At 35.9% G+C, this 21,750-nt stretch overlaps 1 protein-coding gene across 1 annotated transcript; it reads right to left on the bottom strand.

The window, feature by feature from the left end:
• Nucleotides 1–27: 27 nt before the first annotated feature.
• On the bottom strand, nt 28–16,005 carry LOC128524328 (phosphatidate phosphatase LPIN2-like). Its single transcript, XM_053496856.1, has 19 exons — nt 15,814–16,005; nt 14,765–14,860; nt 14,333–14,526; nt 14,077–14,184; nt 11,949–12,075; nt 10,193–10,730; nt 9,387–9,486; nt 7,982–8,154; nt 6,645–6,738; nt 6,477–6,546; nt 6,287–6,370; nt 6,125–6,195; nt 5,572–5,713; nt 5,341–5,489; nt 2,278–2,364; nt 1,921–2,073; nt 1,727–1,841; nt 1,210–1,313; nt 28–822 (listed from the first exon to the last, which is right to left on the bottom strand). Exons 1-19 carry the CDS (start codon nt 15,991–15,993, stop codon nt 672–674), a joined length of 2,736 nt encoding a protein of 911 aa, XP_053352831.1. The 5' UTR covers nt 15,994–16,005; the 3' UTR covers nt 28–671.
• Nucleotides 16,006–21,750: the final 5,745 nt, after the last annotated feature.

Here is a 21,750-nt window from a genome sequence, read left to right as displayed (position 1 = left end):
ATTTAATAGAAAATCTTACTGAAAAGGTGCATTTATTTATTTTTATTGCAATTTCAGTATGAAACACAAATACAAACAGTACAGTCATTTAACTGTTTAAAAATGTAATTCTTTTTTTTAATTTTTTTTAATAAAGCTTGAGTTCTTTAAACCGGAGTATTTTTTTCTACTATCTAACAATAGACTGTACTTATTTATCAAGCAAAAACCATTGTGCAAACAGCTTCGAGTTACAAATAAAGCCTTTTATAGTCTGAAAATTTATTTACTTATCCATTTATTTATTTATACTGAGTTCAAGTTTAAGTTCATACTATAGAGTAGATTAGACTAGCAATCTACTCTCTGCTGCACAGAAAGGCTGATTAAAAAGAAGCTAAATAAATATTTATTATGATCATGTACAAGTGAGAATACAAAACTAATCCTACAAATACAGGATTATTAAAATTATTTCTAGGGATATTTACAGAGATTTAAATGGTAGCTTACTTGAAGTGATAACAAAAAAAAGTGACAATATAAACAGGATATTCAATACATTTGACTATATATAAAATAATTCTACTCAATCTTCTTCCAGTGCAGCAGTTTTATAATAAAAAAAAAAAGTTTCAATCATTACAAATGGCACCAGTGTTTCAGCTTCAATCAGTTCTATTCCCTGCCAATCAGAGTAGCAGGATGTCTTCCTGACTAATCTCAGCGACAGGCTGCCTCCAATAGCAGAAGGAACTAAATTCTGGGTAATTCAATGCAGCACTCTGCTCTTTGCCAACCAAAGGGAAAACATGATCCACCAGCTCATTAAGGCGACTATACCTGAAAAAAAAAAAACATAGAAAGAAAACAGATCTTCACCAGGGTCACAAAACTGACTGGTAGACATCGTCATGCTATAAAATGACACAGGGTGGTAAACTCTGGTTTTGTGTCATCAAGACGATGATGAATTTAAAGGACTTTACAGAAACAGCTTTACAATGTAGAATTACCAACCTACACAGTAAAGACGTCCAGAATTGGACAAGAAGATTTCGAACAACTTCACAACTTTATATAAAATTTGTTTTAGGAGAGTGTACTACATGCTTGGACTTGCTCAGAAGCAGTGCTTTACAATTTAAATGATTTATTCATTCACTCTGCATCGGCTCTGGCTCTAGATGAAATCCAGATGAAGCACTTTATGTGAAGTCAGAAACTTACGATGTCTTGTTGCCTTTGGTCTGCTCCTGAATTACCTCTCCTTTAGGGTTTACTGTGAATATATGGCATGTTGGAACTTGCACGTGCATGTAGGCAAACACATCCTGAAAGCACATGTATAAATCTGACCTTTATTATGTACGCTTCAGAAAATAAATATCCACTTAAATTAAAGTGCAACTGACTACTTGATACAGAGAGGACCAATAAAGATTAGAATATGCTCTTAACATTATGTCATGTTGGCAAATATGACAGACATGATATGATCATGACATGCAAGAAAAAAGAAACAGTAATGTGTAGATTTAAATAATGCACAAAAGGATATATACAGTACAGTAGGCTAATGCCTACAAATCTGATAATGTATATTATGTTGACTGGGGTGTAGTATTAACACAGCAAAGCAAGAAGCAAGACCTTAAAATCACTTGCCTAACAGGATTTATGTGGTTTGTTAATAACCAGGCAAATCAAAAAGTTTACAAAAATAAACCGGGCAAATTGCACTCACATTGCTGCGGTTGCCAAAGGCTGCATAGAAAGGCTCAGAGTTTGATGGGAACAAATTTCTAATGTCAGTTAAGCACTCAATCTTAAACTTCTCTGGTTTCTTCTCGATCAACTCCCTGAAAACAGAGCACACAATCATATGTGTTTGTATCAGCAGTTGTGTGTGTGTGCGTGTGTGTGTGTGAGAGAGAGTACCTGTGAAAAGCTGAAAGTAGGCTGCTTGGTGAGAGCATGAGAGGCCCTTGTGGTAAAATGATGCCACTATCATTAACTCCTTGTAAATATCCTCTAGTAATCCCAGCCATCCCAATGGCACGTGCTGAGCAGTATAAGAACTTATAGCCATTTCTGTAAAATAACACACACACACACACACACACATGCACACACACAATTCTATAGGAAAGTTTGCTTTCTATTGGCTGCTATCCTGAATACATGTAGTAAAATGTCAAATATACATTAATTATAATATAATATTTTGACTCGAAAAAACATTAGAATGTTCATGTGTTAAATATTTTGTATATCATGATTGGTGTCATATCTTACTCATGTATAGTATGGTAGAGCTTAGCAATGCCCTGATGTGTCCAATCTTTTCCAAACTGTGGAAGGAAATGTCCTAAAACGTCAGACCTAAGAAAGGCATTTACAGACAAAGAGAAGACAGTATTCACATAACCATACTGACTGTTACCTACACTGCTGTGAAAAAAGTATTTGCCCCCTTCCAGAATTTTTTGTTTGTTTGTTTGTTTGTTTTTTGCACATTAGTCACACTTAAATAATTCAGATCATCAAAGTTTAATATTACACAAACATAACCCAAGTAAATACAAAATGCGTTTTTAAAATTTATTTTATTAATGGGAAAAAAGGTCCAAACATGCCTGGCCTTATGTGAAAAAGCAATCAGAAATCACACCCATGCCTGATTACTCCCAGATGTATTGAAGAAATCACTTAAATAAAATCTGACAAAGTAAAGCATGCTAAAAGTAATGCTAGAAGATCTCAAAATGCATTTAAAAACTGCATTTTGCATTTACTCGGGTTATCTTTGTGTAATATTAAAATGTGTTCGATGATCTGAATAATTTAATTGTGACAAATATGCAAAAAATCAAAAATCAGGAAGGGATCAAATACGTTTTCACTTTACTGTATGTGGACACCTGACCATCACAGCTATATACAGTGAAACCTCGGGTTGCATGCTTTGTCTCTTACTGGTTTAATCAACATCCATGCACGCGTATACTGTTTACTATAAAACTGTGACCACATGTGTGTAAAACATATTTTACATGTGTGTGCGCGTTTAAAGCAAAAGAAAGTCTCATTAGAAGGTTAAAAATCCATTTTCTCCCTCAGTCTGTGCGCGCGCGTAAATTGACACCATGTAGGTTCACACTCTCTCTCTCTCTCTCCCCTTTAGCGTGTGTGTGTGTGTGTGTTTGTGTGTGTGTTTGTGAACTGGCACAGTGTCAAATTACGCGCACACACACACATAACAACAGACCCAAACACACACAGTGCCTGCGCGCATAAACGAAAACACTTTTTTATCGGGATTTATTTTAACTTTTTTTTTTAAGGTAAAGTGCAGGTTAATTTGTTTTATTTTTACTTCATATTGTGTATTAACTATTTTTATATATGTTTTTTTGGGGGCTGTGGAACGAATAATTTGAGTTTCTATTATTTCTTATGGGAAAATTCTATTTGGTTCTTGAGCGTTTTGGAATACGAGCCTGCTTCCGGAACAAATTATGCTCGTAATCCTAGGTTTCACTCTACTGTATGCTTGATCAACGTCCTATTGCAGACTGCTATGCTGTCATAATGAGATTCTTCTAAAAAGGCTTTGCAATAGTTTGTATAACATGGCTATCTGGATTTAATTAAATGAGTGAGGTCAGAAACACAGGCTGTTTTCCAGTTCAACCCATTGATATTCAGTGGGGTTGAAGTCAGGGCTTTGTGCAGGACCCTTAGCATCTTCAACTCCAACCTTGGCATATTGTGACTTTATCGAGCTCATTTTATACACAGAGGCATTACCAGAATGCTGGAACTGGTTCAGGTTATCTTAGTTCCTGTAAGGGAATATGTAATGCTACAGCATATAAAGTCATCCTAGAATGATCTGTGTGTTTCTAAACTCATGACAACAGATTGAGGTAAACCCAACCATGCCTGTGATGGCCAAATAATTCGGTCAATTGATCATTTGGGATACGATGGAAAGGACTCGGTGCATGACTTGTGGCCAAGTAAGCACAAATCCTCACACTAATGCACTTTTCAAAAATCATCTGGTTAGACTTTCCAGAAAAGTGAAGGTTATTCTAAGAGCAAAGAGGGAATAAAACTGGAATGAGTTTAACAAAAATATGTGACTGGTCAGGTGTCAACATTTGGATATGTAATGCATTTTATGTGATGCATTGAATCAACATTTTTAAGGTAAATGATTAAAATCCCACAGTCCTGTGCACATCTGAAGTTAAGACTTGAGATGATTGAAGCTGTGATTTTTTTCCCAGTGTTCCAGCGTTTCTGACGGCATAGTGGTACATTTCATGTTTAATAAAAAAAAGTACTTTTCAGCTTTTAATCTGAATTTGTACAGAACACACACAATCTTCAACTCAAGTTGCCTTTTAAGGAAACAGGCAGCTTGGCTTTAGTGGAGCTACATGACCTAAACCCTATAAAAATGCATGAAATAAAAAAATTGGTCAAATTCAGTCACGGTACCACAGCACCACATTTATTTTCTGGTCTATTTTATGCTATTTTAAATTATCTTTAAGACAGTATACTTATTGTAGCTATAGACAGACATATAAATAACATTTTAACTTTTCAAATTACACATTAACTTAATCTTTTTTCCCCCTTTGGTGCTAAATTGATAAACTCTCTTAAGATACTGAGAATTTTCTCCAGCATGGGGTTTTGAGAGATTTATCAGTATTCCATTTACATTTACATTTACATTTAGGCATTTGGCAGACGCTCTTATCCAGAGCGACTTCCAGGTCAATGAATTGCCAGTTTGCTCACAAAGTCTACTCTGGTTATTAAAGAACACATTCAGAAACACCCCATTATGCTAGTTCTATAACTAGGATGTTCTATATACCATACATTGGCGATTAATTGAAGGGGAAAAATGCATTGGGACATTTCAGGTTTTGTCCATTGTCCTCTTAGAGGTAGGAGTCACCTTTAATTATTCCAAAGTTACACTGACTGGTCACTCTTATCCTATGATAAAACATTTCCATCCTGATTCTTCTCCCATTGATGAACTGATGAATTATGAACAGATCAGCCTTTGTAAAAGTGATGTAAATGATATCCAATAATAAAACACCTACTGTATGAGAGATTTTAGACTCGTTTCTTAGACAGTGCTCTCTACAGTACCTCCATCATCGAAATACTGCTTGAAAGAAAATCTTTCGGAAGAACAATATTTATGCGTTCAGTACACTTCAGTTTAGCTGTTTTTTACATGTTTCCTGTCTATGAAAGGCCATGCAAACAATTATACTAGACATATTCCTTGAAATCAGTGTGTCCAAAAATGAGATAACATACTTAGTGATGGTGCCATCGATGTCAGAGATGACAATCTTGTCATTCCAATGCCACAGATAGATGGTGCCCTCACAGCGAGATGTGCCCTGGTACTGCGTCGTGATACTAAACACCACATCATTCGGTCCCTCTTTAAGGCCTAAACTCGCCTTTTACAGACATCAAAATATGTTAATATGTCATTAATTACTTGACATATCTGGGAAAGAAAATAACATATTTGTCTCTTACAATCTGTTCTGATGAGAGCCGTAATGACTTCTTATAGGAGTGTGTGTGTGTATGGCCTGCTGTTTGTATGCACTTGGCACACACAGCTGTGTTTAGCTCCTTAGAGTCTTCATCAGTGGATGTGTCTGCTGCTGTCATCTGCCTGGAAAAACATCAAACGAAGTTAGTCATGCAGTATGGTGTTGGAATATAGGTCATTGTACACATCAACTTCCCTCTGGGATTAATAAAGTTCTTTGAATCTTGAATCTTGAATAGCGTAGCTGTTTGGAATACACTGGAATTTGTACTGTATACAGTATACCTATATAGTTATAAAAATATATAATTTTTCTTTGCAACTGCATTGCATATCTCATCCTCATATTGGAGGCGATTTGATTATAAGTGTATACGTGAGTTTTATCATGTTCCAACATTTCAACCTTTTTTGACATGCTACTACAGTATGTGTGCTATGTATCAAAAATAACGCACAGTAAAGAAGTACTACAACTACACAGGAAATGACACAGATGCATTTTATTGCTTATGCCTATAAAACTGTGCTTACTGGGGATCAGGGCTGTCATAATGGTGCAGGTTTCCGCTGAGTGTATTGCGTTCTGGCTGTTGGGTTTCTGACTGCAGAAATTAAGGCAGATATTAAATAAAAAGCACAGAAATTAAATAAGTACTTTTGTAAATTTGGCACATTTAATAAGTATGCTAATACCTGTTGTACACTCTTCTTCCTCCAGAACCACCAACGGTTTGTCTTTTTGGGCATTTTATGTTTCACCCAGGTATCCTCAGCTGCCTGCATTACACATGAACACATCAATTATATTTGATATGTAATGAAAAACTCCTACTGAGTTTCTAGTGCTATATAATCTTTTACATCATGAGCACTGAAGTCAAACCTTGGGCAGAGTTTTGTGAAAGGCTTGCATACTGAGAATGAGTGGAGCAGCCAGAGTCCAATTATAATATCTGTGGAAATAACCAGAAAGTTTAAGTGAATGAGATCAGTGGTAAAATTATATGTTAATTGGTAAAGTTTAATCATAACTATTATAGTGTTATCTGACCTGTTGTCAATTCTTACTACCAGGTTTGGGTTGTCAATGATGCCTGGGTTGTCAGCAAACTGCTGGTAGGTCACAATATGTTCCAAAAACTTCTCTGTAAAATAGAGAATATACAGATACAGTATTAAAATAGTTTTACTTTTACTTTTCAACAAGAGTTAAGTCATATTATTCAAGTATTTATTAACATAGGATAATCATCTAATTTGTGAGAACTGGAATACAGCTGACAGAGACGCAGAATAGCTATACTGTACATTTGGGTTATATGGTTCTGTTTCAACTGGCATGCTTGCTGAATACATCACACACAGATCTAGTCACATACACCCTACTTAGGTCACCCTGCAATGTGGGAAACTAAGTTTTGTGTTCTGCTTGGACAAGAAACATAAAGCAACCTCATAGCTGCAAACACCCACCAGTGTGCAACCTATTGAAATAATACAGAAAGTGACTACTTTACATCGATACAGCTAATGTATTAAAATAGAAAATGCATGCATGGGTGTAACTTCATTTGGGAATAAAAAAAAGCAATATTTTTTTAATTTCTAATGTAATACAGATGTTCTGATGGTTCTGTGGAAAGGTATACTGAATTGCTTTTCCTTATTTGGTGGCATTATTATTACATTATGTCATTTTCTATTATGGTTCCAAAACCTTTATGTTTTCCTTACTTTTATTTTATATCAGTTTAAAATCTGGTTGTTCCCAAAATCTAAAAATTGGAGAAAACAGCATTTTTTATAAATTTCAATTCCAGCTTCAGTTAAAGACACCCCTTAAATCTCTACATTTATGACATTATTTTGAAGGCACATGGCTATTGCAGAGATTTTTTTTAGCAGGTACTGTATCTGATCACAGACTGATAATGCCTATGTACATTTTGCTATGGCAACAAATAGTTATCCAAAAAAGTATCCAACAAATAAAACAAAACCATGCAAAGGACTGAGTAAGAAATTCACACATATCAAACACAAGTTTTAAACAGTGTGTTTTTTCTTTGTTCTTCGTCAAACTGGCTCTTTACCCAGCATGATCTTTGCATACATACAGCCAAAGCTGGGTTTATAAGCTTCTTGTCCAAAAAAAACTTCAATCTAATGCCCTTTTATGGTCATCTCTGGCTGTTTTCTAGACTTCGGCCATATCGATATTAAACATTTGACATTTTCCCTAAATGCAGCACATTAATCGCATTTAATCAAATTTGAATAAGCTTGCTCCTTTTATGCAATTTGTTATTTGGATTTTCTTTGCAGTTAGGTATTTAAGGTATGCTAGTGAGTGTATATGAGTGTATAAGTGTGTACATGTCTTTGTACCCTTATTAACATGAGCATTGTCTCCAAGACCTCCACAGAGTGACAGTGAGACGGTTGGCAGGTCCAGTGTCGAATCAGACAGACATTCTGTCCCACTGTCTGCAGCTGCACTGCCCACTGACTGAGGTGAGCCAGAACGAACACACCCGTCCTCCCACTGCTCCACTGACTCACTACACACACATACACATTTAAACACACCTATGATAAAGAGTTTGACAGCAAAACATGATAAACGACTTCCATTTACTAATAATTTTCTTCTAAAAGACAGGGTTGTCTGTAACAACATGTTTGATTTGAAAACCAGTATATTTGCTTTTTGTTGGCACGTTTTGGACTTTAAAAAGGCCTATATTTTTGTCAAAAGTCGAAGTGGACGCATTTTAGAGCAAAAGTAAACATATCATAAAAAAAAATCTTTGACCGTTTATTTCTGTCACATGATCAGTGAAATCAAACTATATGCTGTGCAAAACAGTGGTTGCTATACATGAAGTAAATGTATTCAGTAGATTTTTGGAGAAGCCAAGAAAAAGGACATTTACACTCTGTCACTGTTATTGCAGTTACATCAGCAGTAATGAATTACAGGTATGCAGTGCTTAACATCCTCAATACGTTTTCTTAAACAAGATATTATGTAATTTGAATGTTATGTGACCATGCTGTTACTGTATATACCCAACAAATCTAAGTTGGGATACTGTAGTATAACTAGTATGGTAAATTTTGTTGTAGTGCAATCTTTTGTTTCACTTCCAAAAAGATATGTTTTATTTTCCCTATTTGTCTCTTTATACCTCTAGCACTAACTTTGCTACAATTAAAAGTCATTAAGCACTAATTACAATATTTTCAAAATAAAACAAAGCAAAGAGATCACAAAATCACAACACTTCAAAGACATGCAAACTTGCAGTGGACTTATAATATAACCATAACCATAATATAAGTGCATTGTGTGGGGGGACACTGTTGTGTTTGCTACAGCTTTTTCAGACATCTGACCTATAATGTATATGCAGTCCATAATGTAGAAACCAATAATGCACAAACACACATTATATGGTGCATAATAAGGTGTTATTATTAACTACTGGAGTGAAAATGGTAGAGGAGAATACTGAAATTTTTGGGAAAAAAAACGATTTAAATGTCTTTCATGATCAACAATCCTTTCTGTGCAACAAAACTCAACACTATTTCCTTCATCGAATTTGCAGTCTCGTAAAATAAATGTAAATAAATGTTTTACTTGAGACTGCAAATAATATCTTATTTTGCTGTCATTTTTTTTTTAAATATAGCAAACAAACAGCGTTTTCATAAAATCATCAAATTACTCATGTAAATGAATGGAGAGCATATACAGTATTTCCATGGCAGTGCTGGAGATCAGTACCTTTTGGGGAAGTAACGAGCTGCAATATGTGGCTCTAAAGCAGTGAGGTCATCTAGATAGATGTCGTCTGGACCCTGATGCTGACTCCTTTTCCTCATTCCTTTATTAAACACAGGCACATTTGGTATATGACATACAAACAAATAAAACTAATGCCTCTACACAATGTGGCCGAAAGATTGTGGACACCTGACCATCATACTCATATCTGGGTTTTCTGTAAACTGGGGCCATCAAATTGAAAGTGCACAGATGTATGTAATGTATTTGTTTGCTATAGCATTACGTAAACACTAATTAAGCACTAATGCAGTAAGTACACAAAGCTTACTGCAAGATCCATGAAGATATGTTGTGCCAAGGGTGGAGTGGAAGAACTCGAATGGGCTGCACATAGCATAACCTCAACCCAACTGTGATGTTGTCTGCAGCCCAGCCCTCCTCACCCAACATCAGTGATGACCTCATTAATGCACTTATGACTGAATGAGCAAATCCCCACAGCCTTGTTCTTAAATCTTATGGGAAGGCTTCAGAACAGTGGAGATTACTATAATACCAAACTAGGCTTTATCTGGACTGGGATGTTATACAAACACTTTATGTGCGCAAAAGTCAGATTTCTATAACTTTTTGGCCGAGTAGTGTAGAAAAAGTATAGAATATTATACTTTTGTTGAATAAACATCTATACAGTTGAAATGGAGCAGCAGTCAAAAGTTAACTGTAGTGGTGATTGTTGTCTGTTGTACCCAGTATTGGAAAGCATTTTTCTTTTTTCCTATAGAACTTAAAATCAATTTTACCTTTCTTTTTGCAGGTTGTTTCTGGTTTATTTCTCAGCAGATGAGAGGCAGCAGTCTGAGGCACTCCCACATAAAACCCCTCACCCTCAGTTGAACCAATAAAATCACTGTTTGTCCCTGAAGGATCTGTCTTAGAGGTGTATTCTCCAGTTTTGTGTGTGGGTTGGTCCAGTCTGGATGTCTGACCATCTATGTGGGGCACAGTTTTTGATGTGTAGGAACAAGACTCTGATTGATTGCCATGTGTTTGTGGATCAGAGTCAGGTTCAGTATAATGAGGTTTTGATCCATGCAGAAAAGGTGTTAGTTCAGGTATTTTACCATGTACTTGGCTCATTGTGGAGTGTGCTTGTAGCTGAAGTTTTTGTTTGGAGGTTGGAGGATGAGGTTGAGGTTTGATCAGTGCTTGGACAGATTGTGTTCTCTGCTCCATTTCTGTCGCCATGACTTTAACGCTGTCAATCACCCGGAAGTGAGTACTGTCTGTTGGTGTAATGCCGATCGTCTTCAAAGGCTCCACCCATTCTTTACAACTTGACTAACAGTAGTTTTAAAGGAATAAAAGAGTTGAAAATGATTACTACACTCACTTCCTTAAAAAAATCTATATTTTAAAATATATAAGCAGAAAGTAATCATTTGTCTAAAATGTGTGTATTATGCTAAAGCATTATATTAATCAGAATTAGAATTAGGTTTAATGGTCAAGTACAAGTACGAATACACGGAATTAGCTCACAGTAAAAACTAAAAACGCACTAGTATAATAACACAGATTGTTATTTGAGTTTAAATGGATACACACACACACACACACACACACACACACACACACACACACACACACACACACACACACAATTCTACATGTTATTCCCACACCTGCTTAAGGAGCTGATTGCAGCAGGTTGATTAAGGGTTACAAGGTAAATTACTCACTCACTCACTCATCTTCTGTACCGCTTTATCCTGTATTCTGGGTCGCGGGAACCTGGGGCCTATCTTACCTTTTCCAGGAGGCTTAGGGCACGAGGCAGGGTACACCCTGGACAGGGTACCAATCCATCGCAGGGCACACACACATACACACATACACTCACTACGGGCAATTTGGAAACGCTAATTAGCCTAACCTGCATATCTTTGGACTATGGGAGGAAACCGGAGTACCCGGAGGAAACCCACCAAGCACAGGGAGAACATGCAAACTCTATGCACACAGAGACCGAAATCGAGTCTGGCCGGGAATTGAACCCGGACCCTCAAGGTGCAAGGGGACAGTGCTAACCACTACAACACCGTGCCAGCACAAGGTAAATTAAATAAAGATAAATATTTTTAGAAAAAAATTATGAAAAATGAGGAAAGTAAAAAAAAATAGAAAATACAAATTAGCTACAAATGAAGACAAGTTTTGTGCAATTTTACACCATGTTCTATTTCTCATGATAGGTGTAGGCAGAAGCTTTTCTGCAATTTATTCACTAATTGTTCTCCTCATTTAAAGTCAGATCATTTCAACAAGTTCCAAAACAGACAGCATGCCATGCTACACCCAGTGAGCTCATTCATAATCATAGTTACACCCAAATGCATATATATATATATATATATAAAAAAAAAAGGCTTTGACTTAATAACCGTAGCTTGGCGCCGATAGAAATACATAACATTACACACAATAGACAAAACTATTTCTAAATTAAGATATCTATAAAAAGAACATGCAACCTGATGGGATTCAATGAGTCTATACCTTTGTGGCTTCTGGAAGTTCCCCCCATGTCCACTGCATATTGTTGGGATGATGATGGATGACATTTTCGGATGGCCTTATTACCAGTTCTGAGTCACTCTTAGGCGAGGCGGGCTCTGACACCCTCCTAGTAAAAGATGTATAATTGTAGGTATTTTGAATTTGTGTGTTTCCGAAAGTACTGGATTACAATCAGGACAATGTAACAGATTTACATTGTCAGATTTACACTCTTATAACCTACAAAGCAATTTCTGTCACTTTCGTTGTACTTATTAAGTATTGTTTTTAAATAGACACCGCGTTATGATTGCTTTAAAATAATATGTTTAAAACTGCTTTCAAATGAATAACTGAATAAATCATATCCTGAGATAGACAAATAATAAGAAACACGTTAGCATTTTTCAGTTAGACAAAAGGGTTACAGTGGACATGAGATATTTGTATGTGTATTTGTCTGGACATGGGTTTCAGGAAGTGTTACCATCCCATTAAGACCATAAAGTACAAAAAGTACAGGACACGTTTTCTAATTAAACGATCTTGTTTTGTGATTTATTTTCTACATTATAAAACAATACTAGAGATTTTAAACCTACGAAATAATCCATATGATATTGGGTAATTAAGACCAAAACTTAAGTTAATTTAGAGTTACCAGCTTCAGAAATCACTAATTAAAAGCACCTCAGGTTGGAGCCGTTATAAAGGCTTTACAGTGCCTAAAAAACTGTTGAGGGAAGATTATTGCATATTATGGTTGCCTTTAGCATTGTTTTCCAATGTAGAAAGAAATAAAAATTAGGAAAGACCACTGAATTAGAAGGTGTGTCAAGACTTTTGACCAGTAGTGCACAAATACATTAACAAGTTGGCAAGTACATGTAAATGTTTACAGGTGACTGGCCATTGATCATATAATTAAAATGGTTACCGCTATACTGCTGTACTGCAGTGGAATTCAAATGGAATGTAACGTTAAGTAATTTCACATGTTTTGCTTTTGCTGTACACCGAAGACCTTTGAGTCTGGTAGGTCCAAATTTCAGCCTTTATTTCTCCAAACAAGCATCCACATGTGTTAAAAACATGGTGTCGTTGGGTGGCAGACCCCACAATCTTTAGATGAGTAACACTACTAAAATAGGTAGTTTTAAAATGAATAACCCTGAACATTTAGTCTCTTGCATTAAGCTCTTGGTGCAGATTAACAAACTGTAACATTCCTCTTTTGTGATGTTTTTACAGGCTTGACCCACAGCTTATTTCAGTTGTTGTTTGTTTTGGGGGAGTTTTCCCCTTCAGTCTTCTCTTTAAAAGCCGTTAAAATGCATCCTCATTTGGTAAGTGACTTGAGCAGTCTAAAACCTTCCACTTTTCCGCTGAGGAAGTTCTTTGTTGTGTTGACAATGTTTTTTGGATCATTGTCCTGCTCCTCGAGAAAGTTCCTCCCAATTAGATTAAACACATTTCTATGTAAAGTGGCAGACAGAGTGTTTCTGTAGACTTCTGAATTCATTCTGCTGCTACATTAATGAGCTCGTTCCAGGAGCAGCCATGTGTGCAGGTGATTAAAGCTAAAAATCTGATCTATTCACATTAAGCTCAAGTGTCTTCAGTGTATGGCAAAAAACAGCAAGATTTGCATTGCAGTTCCAGTATTTGTTTAGGGCTCTGCATGCAATCTGTGGTATCCATAAAAGCGGGTTAGGTTAGAGCACCCCCTTGTGGAGACTCTTCTATCTGCTACATGTGGTTTAGTGGGTAAAGCAGTAATAAAAGAGTAAAAGTACGGCATAGAGTGAAGTAAAGAGGAAGGGAGAGGGAAAGATAGTATTATGAGAAGGGGAATGTGTAACAAAGCTAATTAGTTAAATAGTTAGTTAGCTTCTTGTTGTTTTTGTTCTTAGCATTGCGCTAGCAACTTTTGGTTAGCTCTCACATTAGCATGTGTCACAAAATCCTATCTATCTATTTATCTGTCTGTCTGTCTGTCTGTCTGTCTGCCCGCCCATCCATCCATCCATCTGTAAATAAAACTATCTACTGAAAAGACTGGTAAATGAGATACTTTACTATAATTGTGTGTGTGTCTGTTGGTGTGTGTTTGTGTGAATGCAAGCACCTATCTGGAGTCCAGTCTCCATCAGACAGTGGGTAGTTATCTAAGTAGCAAGAAGAAAGATGCTGTCTGAGTTCTCCTAAATTCCTTTGTGTACAAACTGATGTCTCCCTGTATGTACAAAAAGCAAAGACAAGTTACTGTATTTGTGGCTGTCTGAGTTATAACAATACCGATTACTACTACTACAGTACTACTACTACTACTACTAATGATAATAATAATTATTATTATAATTATATCATTATCATAACTCAACTCTGACTCTTCTTTTCTCTGTTCATTTGCTTTATGTTTTCTCTTTCTTCTTTTCTTTTTTTTCATGATTGTATTCCCTCCATCCTCTGTCACTCCGTTCTCATGACATGATTCACACACATGAGAGTCACTGCCCCAGAACGCTGGCTCCTCAGTTGGGATCGGTGAAGTAACAAGTCGGGCAGGGACCAATTTCTGTAATAACGTAAGCAGAACAAAAACTGTTTGAATTTGCTAAAGACATTAAAACAAGTTTTAAGGCAGTTATAAAACGCACACAGTTAACAATTTTATATTGCACTAAATAAACTAAACTTAAAAGTAATACTACACTTATTTCTCTAAATGCCCTAAAAATCATAATTTCCACTCAATTACTATTTATTCATACACATAGAAAGCACCTGCAGTGCATAGACACAAGATGACTCACATCAGCATGCTGGGTCTCCTGGACAAAGAAAGCCTCCCCGTTATCCCCCAGCTTCATCTGCAACTCCACTGGTGATCCATTAACCTCAATGTCAACCTGCAAGAGGAAATTAACTAATTTAAATAATAAGTAATTAGTAATAAGTAATAAGCCTGGAGACTTAGGGAAAGAGTTGATGTACATCCTGGATGGGGTGTCTATGGACTGTGGGAAGAAACCCACCAAGCACAGAGAGAACATTCAAACTCCACGGACATAGACCCGAATCACCCATGTACAATGTCTAAAGTTGATAAAGAATGAGGAAACTGATTGCTTTTTTCGGGCTTGTCAAAAACATTATGTCAGACAATCATGAGGTCTGATATTTTAGATGTCTTCTGGTTGGAAACTTTGGAAATGCTGCTCTTTAGGCTTTTATAAAAATAAAAAAAACAGCAATCAGGAGTGAAAATCTGATCCAAGCTGAGCGCACAACAGTTTCAATCTATCTGTAGTGTAGTTCGACTGCATTGAGAAACCAATTCAATCCATAATTGTCTTGTCATGCATATTTTGTGTTATAGGGGACATTTTTGTGTAGATGTTAGCTATTAAAATGAGGAAACCCACTTTAGTGGTGACCCCGCTGTGTGTTAGCACTTTCGTTTGACCATTTTAATTAAGCATGTTCTTAAAGTTGTGTATCAATAGAGAAATGATTTACCATGAGTACAAGATAAGCAGATAGTTTACTGTTGAACTGAAATCTCAAATCTATTGGACTGTATCTTATAAAATGATCTAAATAAGAACCAAATCTGTAGAAGGAAGCAAGAAAAATTGTTATGGAAATAAAGATCTATAAGCAAACTATGGATTGCTTTAACCAACTTAAGCCCAGTTTTTAAGCCCAGTTTTTTAATCAAGTTTTTTGATTAATAAAAATAAAAATTTTTAGTGTAAAAATGCCTCAATATTTGTTATTAAATAAACTGGCTAATCCATAGACATACATTATGGACATGGTCTAATACATCTATTGATGTTGTGTTACATGATCCACTCACCACTTTCTCTCTGGAGCGGAGCACTCCCAGCATGCCAAAGCGGACATGGAATGGTGAGCATTGGAAAGATCCATCGGGCTGCTTCACCACCACCACATCAATACAGCCAGAAAGAGTAGCCTGATTTAAGCCATTATACAGATCTCTGACTGTCCCTAGCAACTGTCCCACGTAGTTCATCCTGACCAGCTGAGAAACAGAGACAGGAACAGCCAGAAAGACGTTTAAACATGGAAACTGGTTGAGCAGAAGGGACTTAATGCAAATCTCTGCTAGCAGATATTTGTTAGTAAAATGTTTTCCCTAAAAGTCATGACAGATCCATCAGCACACACATTTCATCCATAAAAAAAACATAAACTATCATTTTTAATGTGCAAATTAACTAAAACACATACATTATCTCCCATAAACAAACCAGTGTTTTGGTTGTTCTTTTCACTTTTACAATCAATATGAATAAAAAATAAACAAATACAGCCACATGTTTTTGTGCTGCAATAAAATCTTAAAAAATATCAGCTTGCCTGAGTCTCAAATATTCTGCATTTGTTATATGTTCTTTATATAGGAATATTCTAATAATAAAATTGGTCCAAGGAGTCAATGTCATCTTTAGATTAAGCATTTTTACAGAGATGCACTGATTTCAATTGTCTTCAATTGTTAAATAGCTTTCACATTTTCTCATAAACTGCACAAGACTTTCTCTAGGTTACTGGGCAGAGCTTACAAATAAAATATAACATGCAGGGTCATGTGCTTCCTACAAGACACAAGCTTCTTAAACTGCTGCACATGGACTGTTAGCTAATTACCTATAAAGATGGAACAAAGCAGTATATATATTACAATATTTGCACTATTTGTACATTTTAAGCAGCTTCTAGGTGGCACGGTGGCTTAGTGGTTAGTACTCCAGGGTCCGGGTTCGATTTCCGGCTAGGTTCGATTCCTCTATGCGCATGGAGTTTTTTTTATTCTCCCAGTGCTTCGTGGTTTCCTCCAGATACTACAGTTTCCTCCCACAGTACAAAGACATGTAGATTAGGCTAATTGCCATTCCCAAATTGACCATAGTGTGTGTGAATGTATGGGGCGATAGATAAGCACCCTGTCCAGGGTTTACAGCTTCTCGTGCCCTTAGTTTCCTGGGATAGTCCCTCCATGACCCTGTATACAGCATTAAGCAGTATACATGACGAGTGAGTGAGTGAGTGAGCAGCTTCCAGTGATTTTCAAAACTGGTGGACTGTAGCTAAAGGTCCAGTAAAATGTAGACAAATGTGAAATATGCGAGAAAAAAATTTAATTGGTAAAATGTCAGTAATTCTAATAAACTGTTACTAGGATACTACTGTTCATATTAAAGATAAACTATGGACTGTTATTTATGTGCTGTGGTATTGTCTATGTCAGCAATTGTTATAAATTTGTCATACTTCTCTAATCTCTAATCTCTGACCAGTATCAGACATCTACAAAAGTTCTATTCATGACTCTTTCTTACAGTCTTACAAACAGAAAATGTTTATTGCAGACAAACATTATGATGGCGATGGTGCCAGCACTGCTAACAAGGGAAAAAATTACTACAAAAACTATTATGTTTTAAAATGTAAAATGAAAAGATTATTGTACCATCGTTTAGTTTCTATCAGCTCACAAAACCAAAGTTTGTTATTTCACAGGTAAAAGTTCTCCTAGATAAAGCATCGAGAAGTAGAAGTACAGACTATCAAAGTCAGGGGTGGGCAGTAAAATAAAAATGGAATCCATTACTGTATTTTAGTCCTTAAACCATTTTAAAGTTAAATATTGTACTTCTTAGTCAATGACATTCTGTAACATTTGTTGTTACACTTTTGTACTTTTTCTCAAGTGGTAATTTAAGTAGAAGACTTTAAACTGTTAGATGTCTACATTTTACCTAGGTATACAGTATCTACTTTTACTCAAGTACGAGTGTATGTATGTCATTTACCATTGACGAAAACTAATTGTATATTTTACACGCCATATCCTTACCCTCTTCTGTGAAGTGGCTTTTTATTTGATGCATCTTTAATAAATGTTTTCAACTCTAATTTTGGCAGGGATCACTCCCTTTATAATACATAATCATGCAAAAGCCAGACATCATGAACGAACTCTCGTGGGCCTCACTAGTTGGATGTTGATGGTTCACACGACGTTGACCCCACCTTAAATCACACTCTTCTGCTAGTGAAAAGTATGTATGGCATTCTAAGCAGGGGTTGTTCTCACTGACAGAGAAAACCACATCCTGTCTCTGCCTGTATTGTTCTGTGAATTTGTAGTGGATGTCTCTTTTCAGTAGCAAACTAAACTGGATGCATTGAGATCTTTCATCTAGATGAAGTGATTTGAATAAAAATGCCATTTTAGATCTAACAATAAAAAAACACAATATTAATCACAATAATTAGATCAGTCAAAACTGATAGAGGTGTCAATTGTGTAATTAGCGATACAGATCCTTAAACAGGTGACCTCAGGTATATAGGCTATTCAGTATCAGGTGAGCGAGTGAAGACTTTCCATTAATCTTCATGTTATTCTTATAATCATTAAGCATTTGATCCAGATTAACCAGTAAACTCTCTCTCTCTCTCTCTCTCTCTCTCTCTCTCTCTCTCTCTCTTTCTTTCTTTCTGGCTGATGTTGTTGTTTTTAAAGGAGACAATTATATGACATTGTTTATTATGAAATACTTGTTTATGAGTTATAAATAATATTTCAACCAAGTTTTTAGAGAAAAAATTCCAATCATTTAACAGTAAATTGATATAGAAAGTTACAGTACAGTTCATATACTGTATAAGTAGCCTAAGTTTCATCTTAGGTCCCAAAATGTAAACCTCTGTAATAATGAATGCTTTACAGAATCTTATAATGAATAGGCTACACACGTATTCATTCAAAATTTAAATTGTACTGTATAAATGTATTTATAATAAACAGTTTGTTAATTTAGAAGCTACTGAAATCACAGACTACCCAAGAGGCTGTCTCTTGAGTCTCACCTCCAGCTGATCTGCTCTCCCTTCTCCCGTAACCCCAGGATCAGGACTCTTCTTTCCGTTACATTCTCCTCTTCTTTAAGGATAACAGTTGAACACACCACAGTGACAGACAGCCTGTCACTGCTTACATTTTACTGAGAACTTGTTCATCTCCTACCAGCTGTGTCAGAGCTCTCACACTACTCTCAGACACCGCGGACTGACTGTAAACCATGTGACTTGTCTCTGAGTGTAAGCACCAAACCACACACTACTGTAGCCTGCAAGTATTAGTGCAAGCTGCACAAGCCTGTTTACCATTGTAGTGTGTGTGTGTGTGTGTGTGTGTGTGGGGCTTTGGATTATTATTAGTAATCCTGTCACGTGACAGAGAGACAGGTGAACAAGGTAATAATCTTTTATTATTATTATTATTATTATTATTATTATTATTATTATTATTAGTATTAATATTAATAATAATAATAATAATAATAAATTATTTTTTTCTGCCAGTGAATTGCTTACATTCTGTATTGGACACTATTTTGGTAAATGCCCAGGTAATGTTGGACAGATAAAACAAACAAAAACAACATAGTTAATTTTTCATAACAAGAATTTTTGCCAGAAATGTGTTTACAGCAAGATTTCTTTTTCTTTGTTTTTTTTTTTTTTTTTTGTTTTTTTGCATTTTGCATTCATGACTAACCAAGGTTTATTGTCAATTTTCTATTTTCAAAATTGTCTTTGGTTTCATTGTAGATGTAACATTTAAAAGTACAAGAACATTTACTAATCCTGTTTTGTGATATCTATTTTTATTCATATTTCAAAACAACCAATCACGTGATCATATTCAGTGGCAGAGATTATGTTTGCATAAATATGTATATGTTTTTTTCTTATTTAAAACTTATCAAAGAAAATTGCAAAAAAAAAAAATTTCATAATAATTCAGATAGAATTTACATCCAGTGGCTGGCTTAGAGGTTAACCTTATAATTTAAATACGAATTTAACATTTTGTTATTGACATGCAGTTCAAACATGTTTGACACAGAGATGATCCTATTAAGCAAATTCTAAAACCTTTAGAAAGTAAAGTGTGAAATACAAAAAAAGGAAAAATCTTCTTCAATGTTATGTGTACACTATGAGGTTAATGTTGCCACCACAAAACAGCAGTTTACATCGACTCATTCACTATCTCACTCATATGCCGCTTTATCCTGTTTCGTAGAGCCTGGAGTCTGTCCCAGGCGGGGTACACCCTGGACAGGGTGCCATTCATCGCAGGGCCCACACACATACACTCACTCATTCACACACTATGGACAATTTGGGAACGCCAATCACCCTGACCTGTATATGTTTGGAATAAGGGAGTTAACCGGAGTACCCAGAGGAAACCCACCAAGCACCGGGAGAACAAGCAAACTCAATGCACACAGACCCAAGGTGGGAATCAAACCCAGACCCTGAAGATGCAAGGTGACAGTGCTAACCAATAAGACACCATGCCGCCTTTTAATATACTATAATATATACATAATTACATAATCAATAAAAAGATTGTACCTCTTTCATTAATATTAGTTAAGAAGGTTAAATAAAAACAAACAAAAAAAAAACCTTTTTGCTTTCCTGTAGTGCCAACATTGAGAGAAAATGTGCATTTTCCAATTTGTTCCCTGCCTACCAATAGGCCTTAGACTTTAGAAGAGAGGGATGGAAGTAGAGCACACAGAGCCTTCTCTCTGAGTTTGAACCCCGGATTCTAAATTGTGTGCTCATCTTCCCTAACTAAGCTAATACAAAGCTTACATAATACATTAAAGTTGGGGTATTAGTCATCCATCCATCCATCCATCCATCCATTAAGTTCATCTCTTAATCAATTAAAAACATCCAAAAGTTCTACATTATACATCATCTTGAAGAGAACTTGGTGTGTTTCTTCTGGAAACTCTGAAAACTTTAATGCTATTCGCCTTGGCACTGTCAAGCACAAGTGACTTTATATTGCAAGGCCACGTGTGAAACCACTCTCTGACAGCATGTTGGCCAAATCTTTTTCGGGCTCAGCTAGCAAATTAGTCTTTCTTTCAGAGGCATAAAAGAATCCTTATACCAGACCTTTGACCCATCTGTGCAGTGTGGGTTTAGGCACAAGTTTTGGTACCTGTCCAAAGCTGTATTTCTCATTCATTTTTTCCTCATTCTCTAAATCATGCTTCATTCCTCTTTTTCTTGTGCATCTTTCCTTCCTCACTTTTTAGAGTTAGCTTTCTTTTTTGTCTGAACTCATTTGGCAACATTTTCTGGAATAAACAGTTTTAGCCTTCATTTAAAAATTCAAAAATTGTTAGCCTTCATTTTATAGTTGTCTAATTACCTCCTATTGTGAGATTATTAGTTACATTTGCAAATAAGGCTAACTTGGTCCAAACCAGTGGAGGTCAAAGTATCCAGTACATGAGTAAAAGTAGAGATCCATCTATCCATTGTACCTTATGACCGTGGTGGGACCTCCGGTCAATATTCACACACTACGAATAATTTGGGAATACAGTTAACCTAATCCGCATGTTTTTTTTTTTTACTGTGGGAGAAAACCTGGAGTACATGGATGGAGGAATATGCAAACTCTATGCACACAGACCCAGGGGTAAGAATCAAACTCGGATCCTAGAGGTGCAAGGTGACAGTGTTAACTACTAGGCCACTGTACCGCCAAAAGCAGGGAGATAATATAAATATAAGTAATTATTACTCAAATATTAAGTAGGAATCATCTGTTTACATTTCTATTTAAGTAAAAATAAAAAAAAGCACTGACAGTCAAATTTACTTAATTATCAAAAGTACTGAGCTTGTGTTAGCTTGTATTTTATTAACCTGTGCAACC

This window comes from Clarias gariepinus, chromosome 1, assembly GCF_024256425.1.
Source record: "Clarias gariepinus isolate MV-2021 ecotype Netherlands chromosome 1, CGAR_prim_01v2, whole genome shotgun sequence".
In the NCBI taxonomy this organism is placed as follows: Eukaryota; Metazoa; Chordata; class Actinopteri; order Siluriformes; family Clariidae; genus Clarias; species Clarias gariepinus.
The sequence above is the reverse complement of the archived record's forward strand: the minus strand, read 5'-3'. Positions and strand labels throughout refer to the sequence as shown.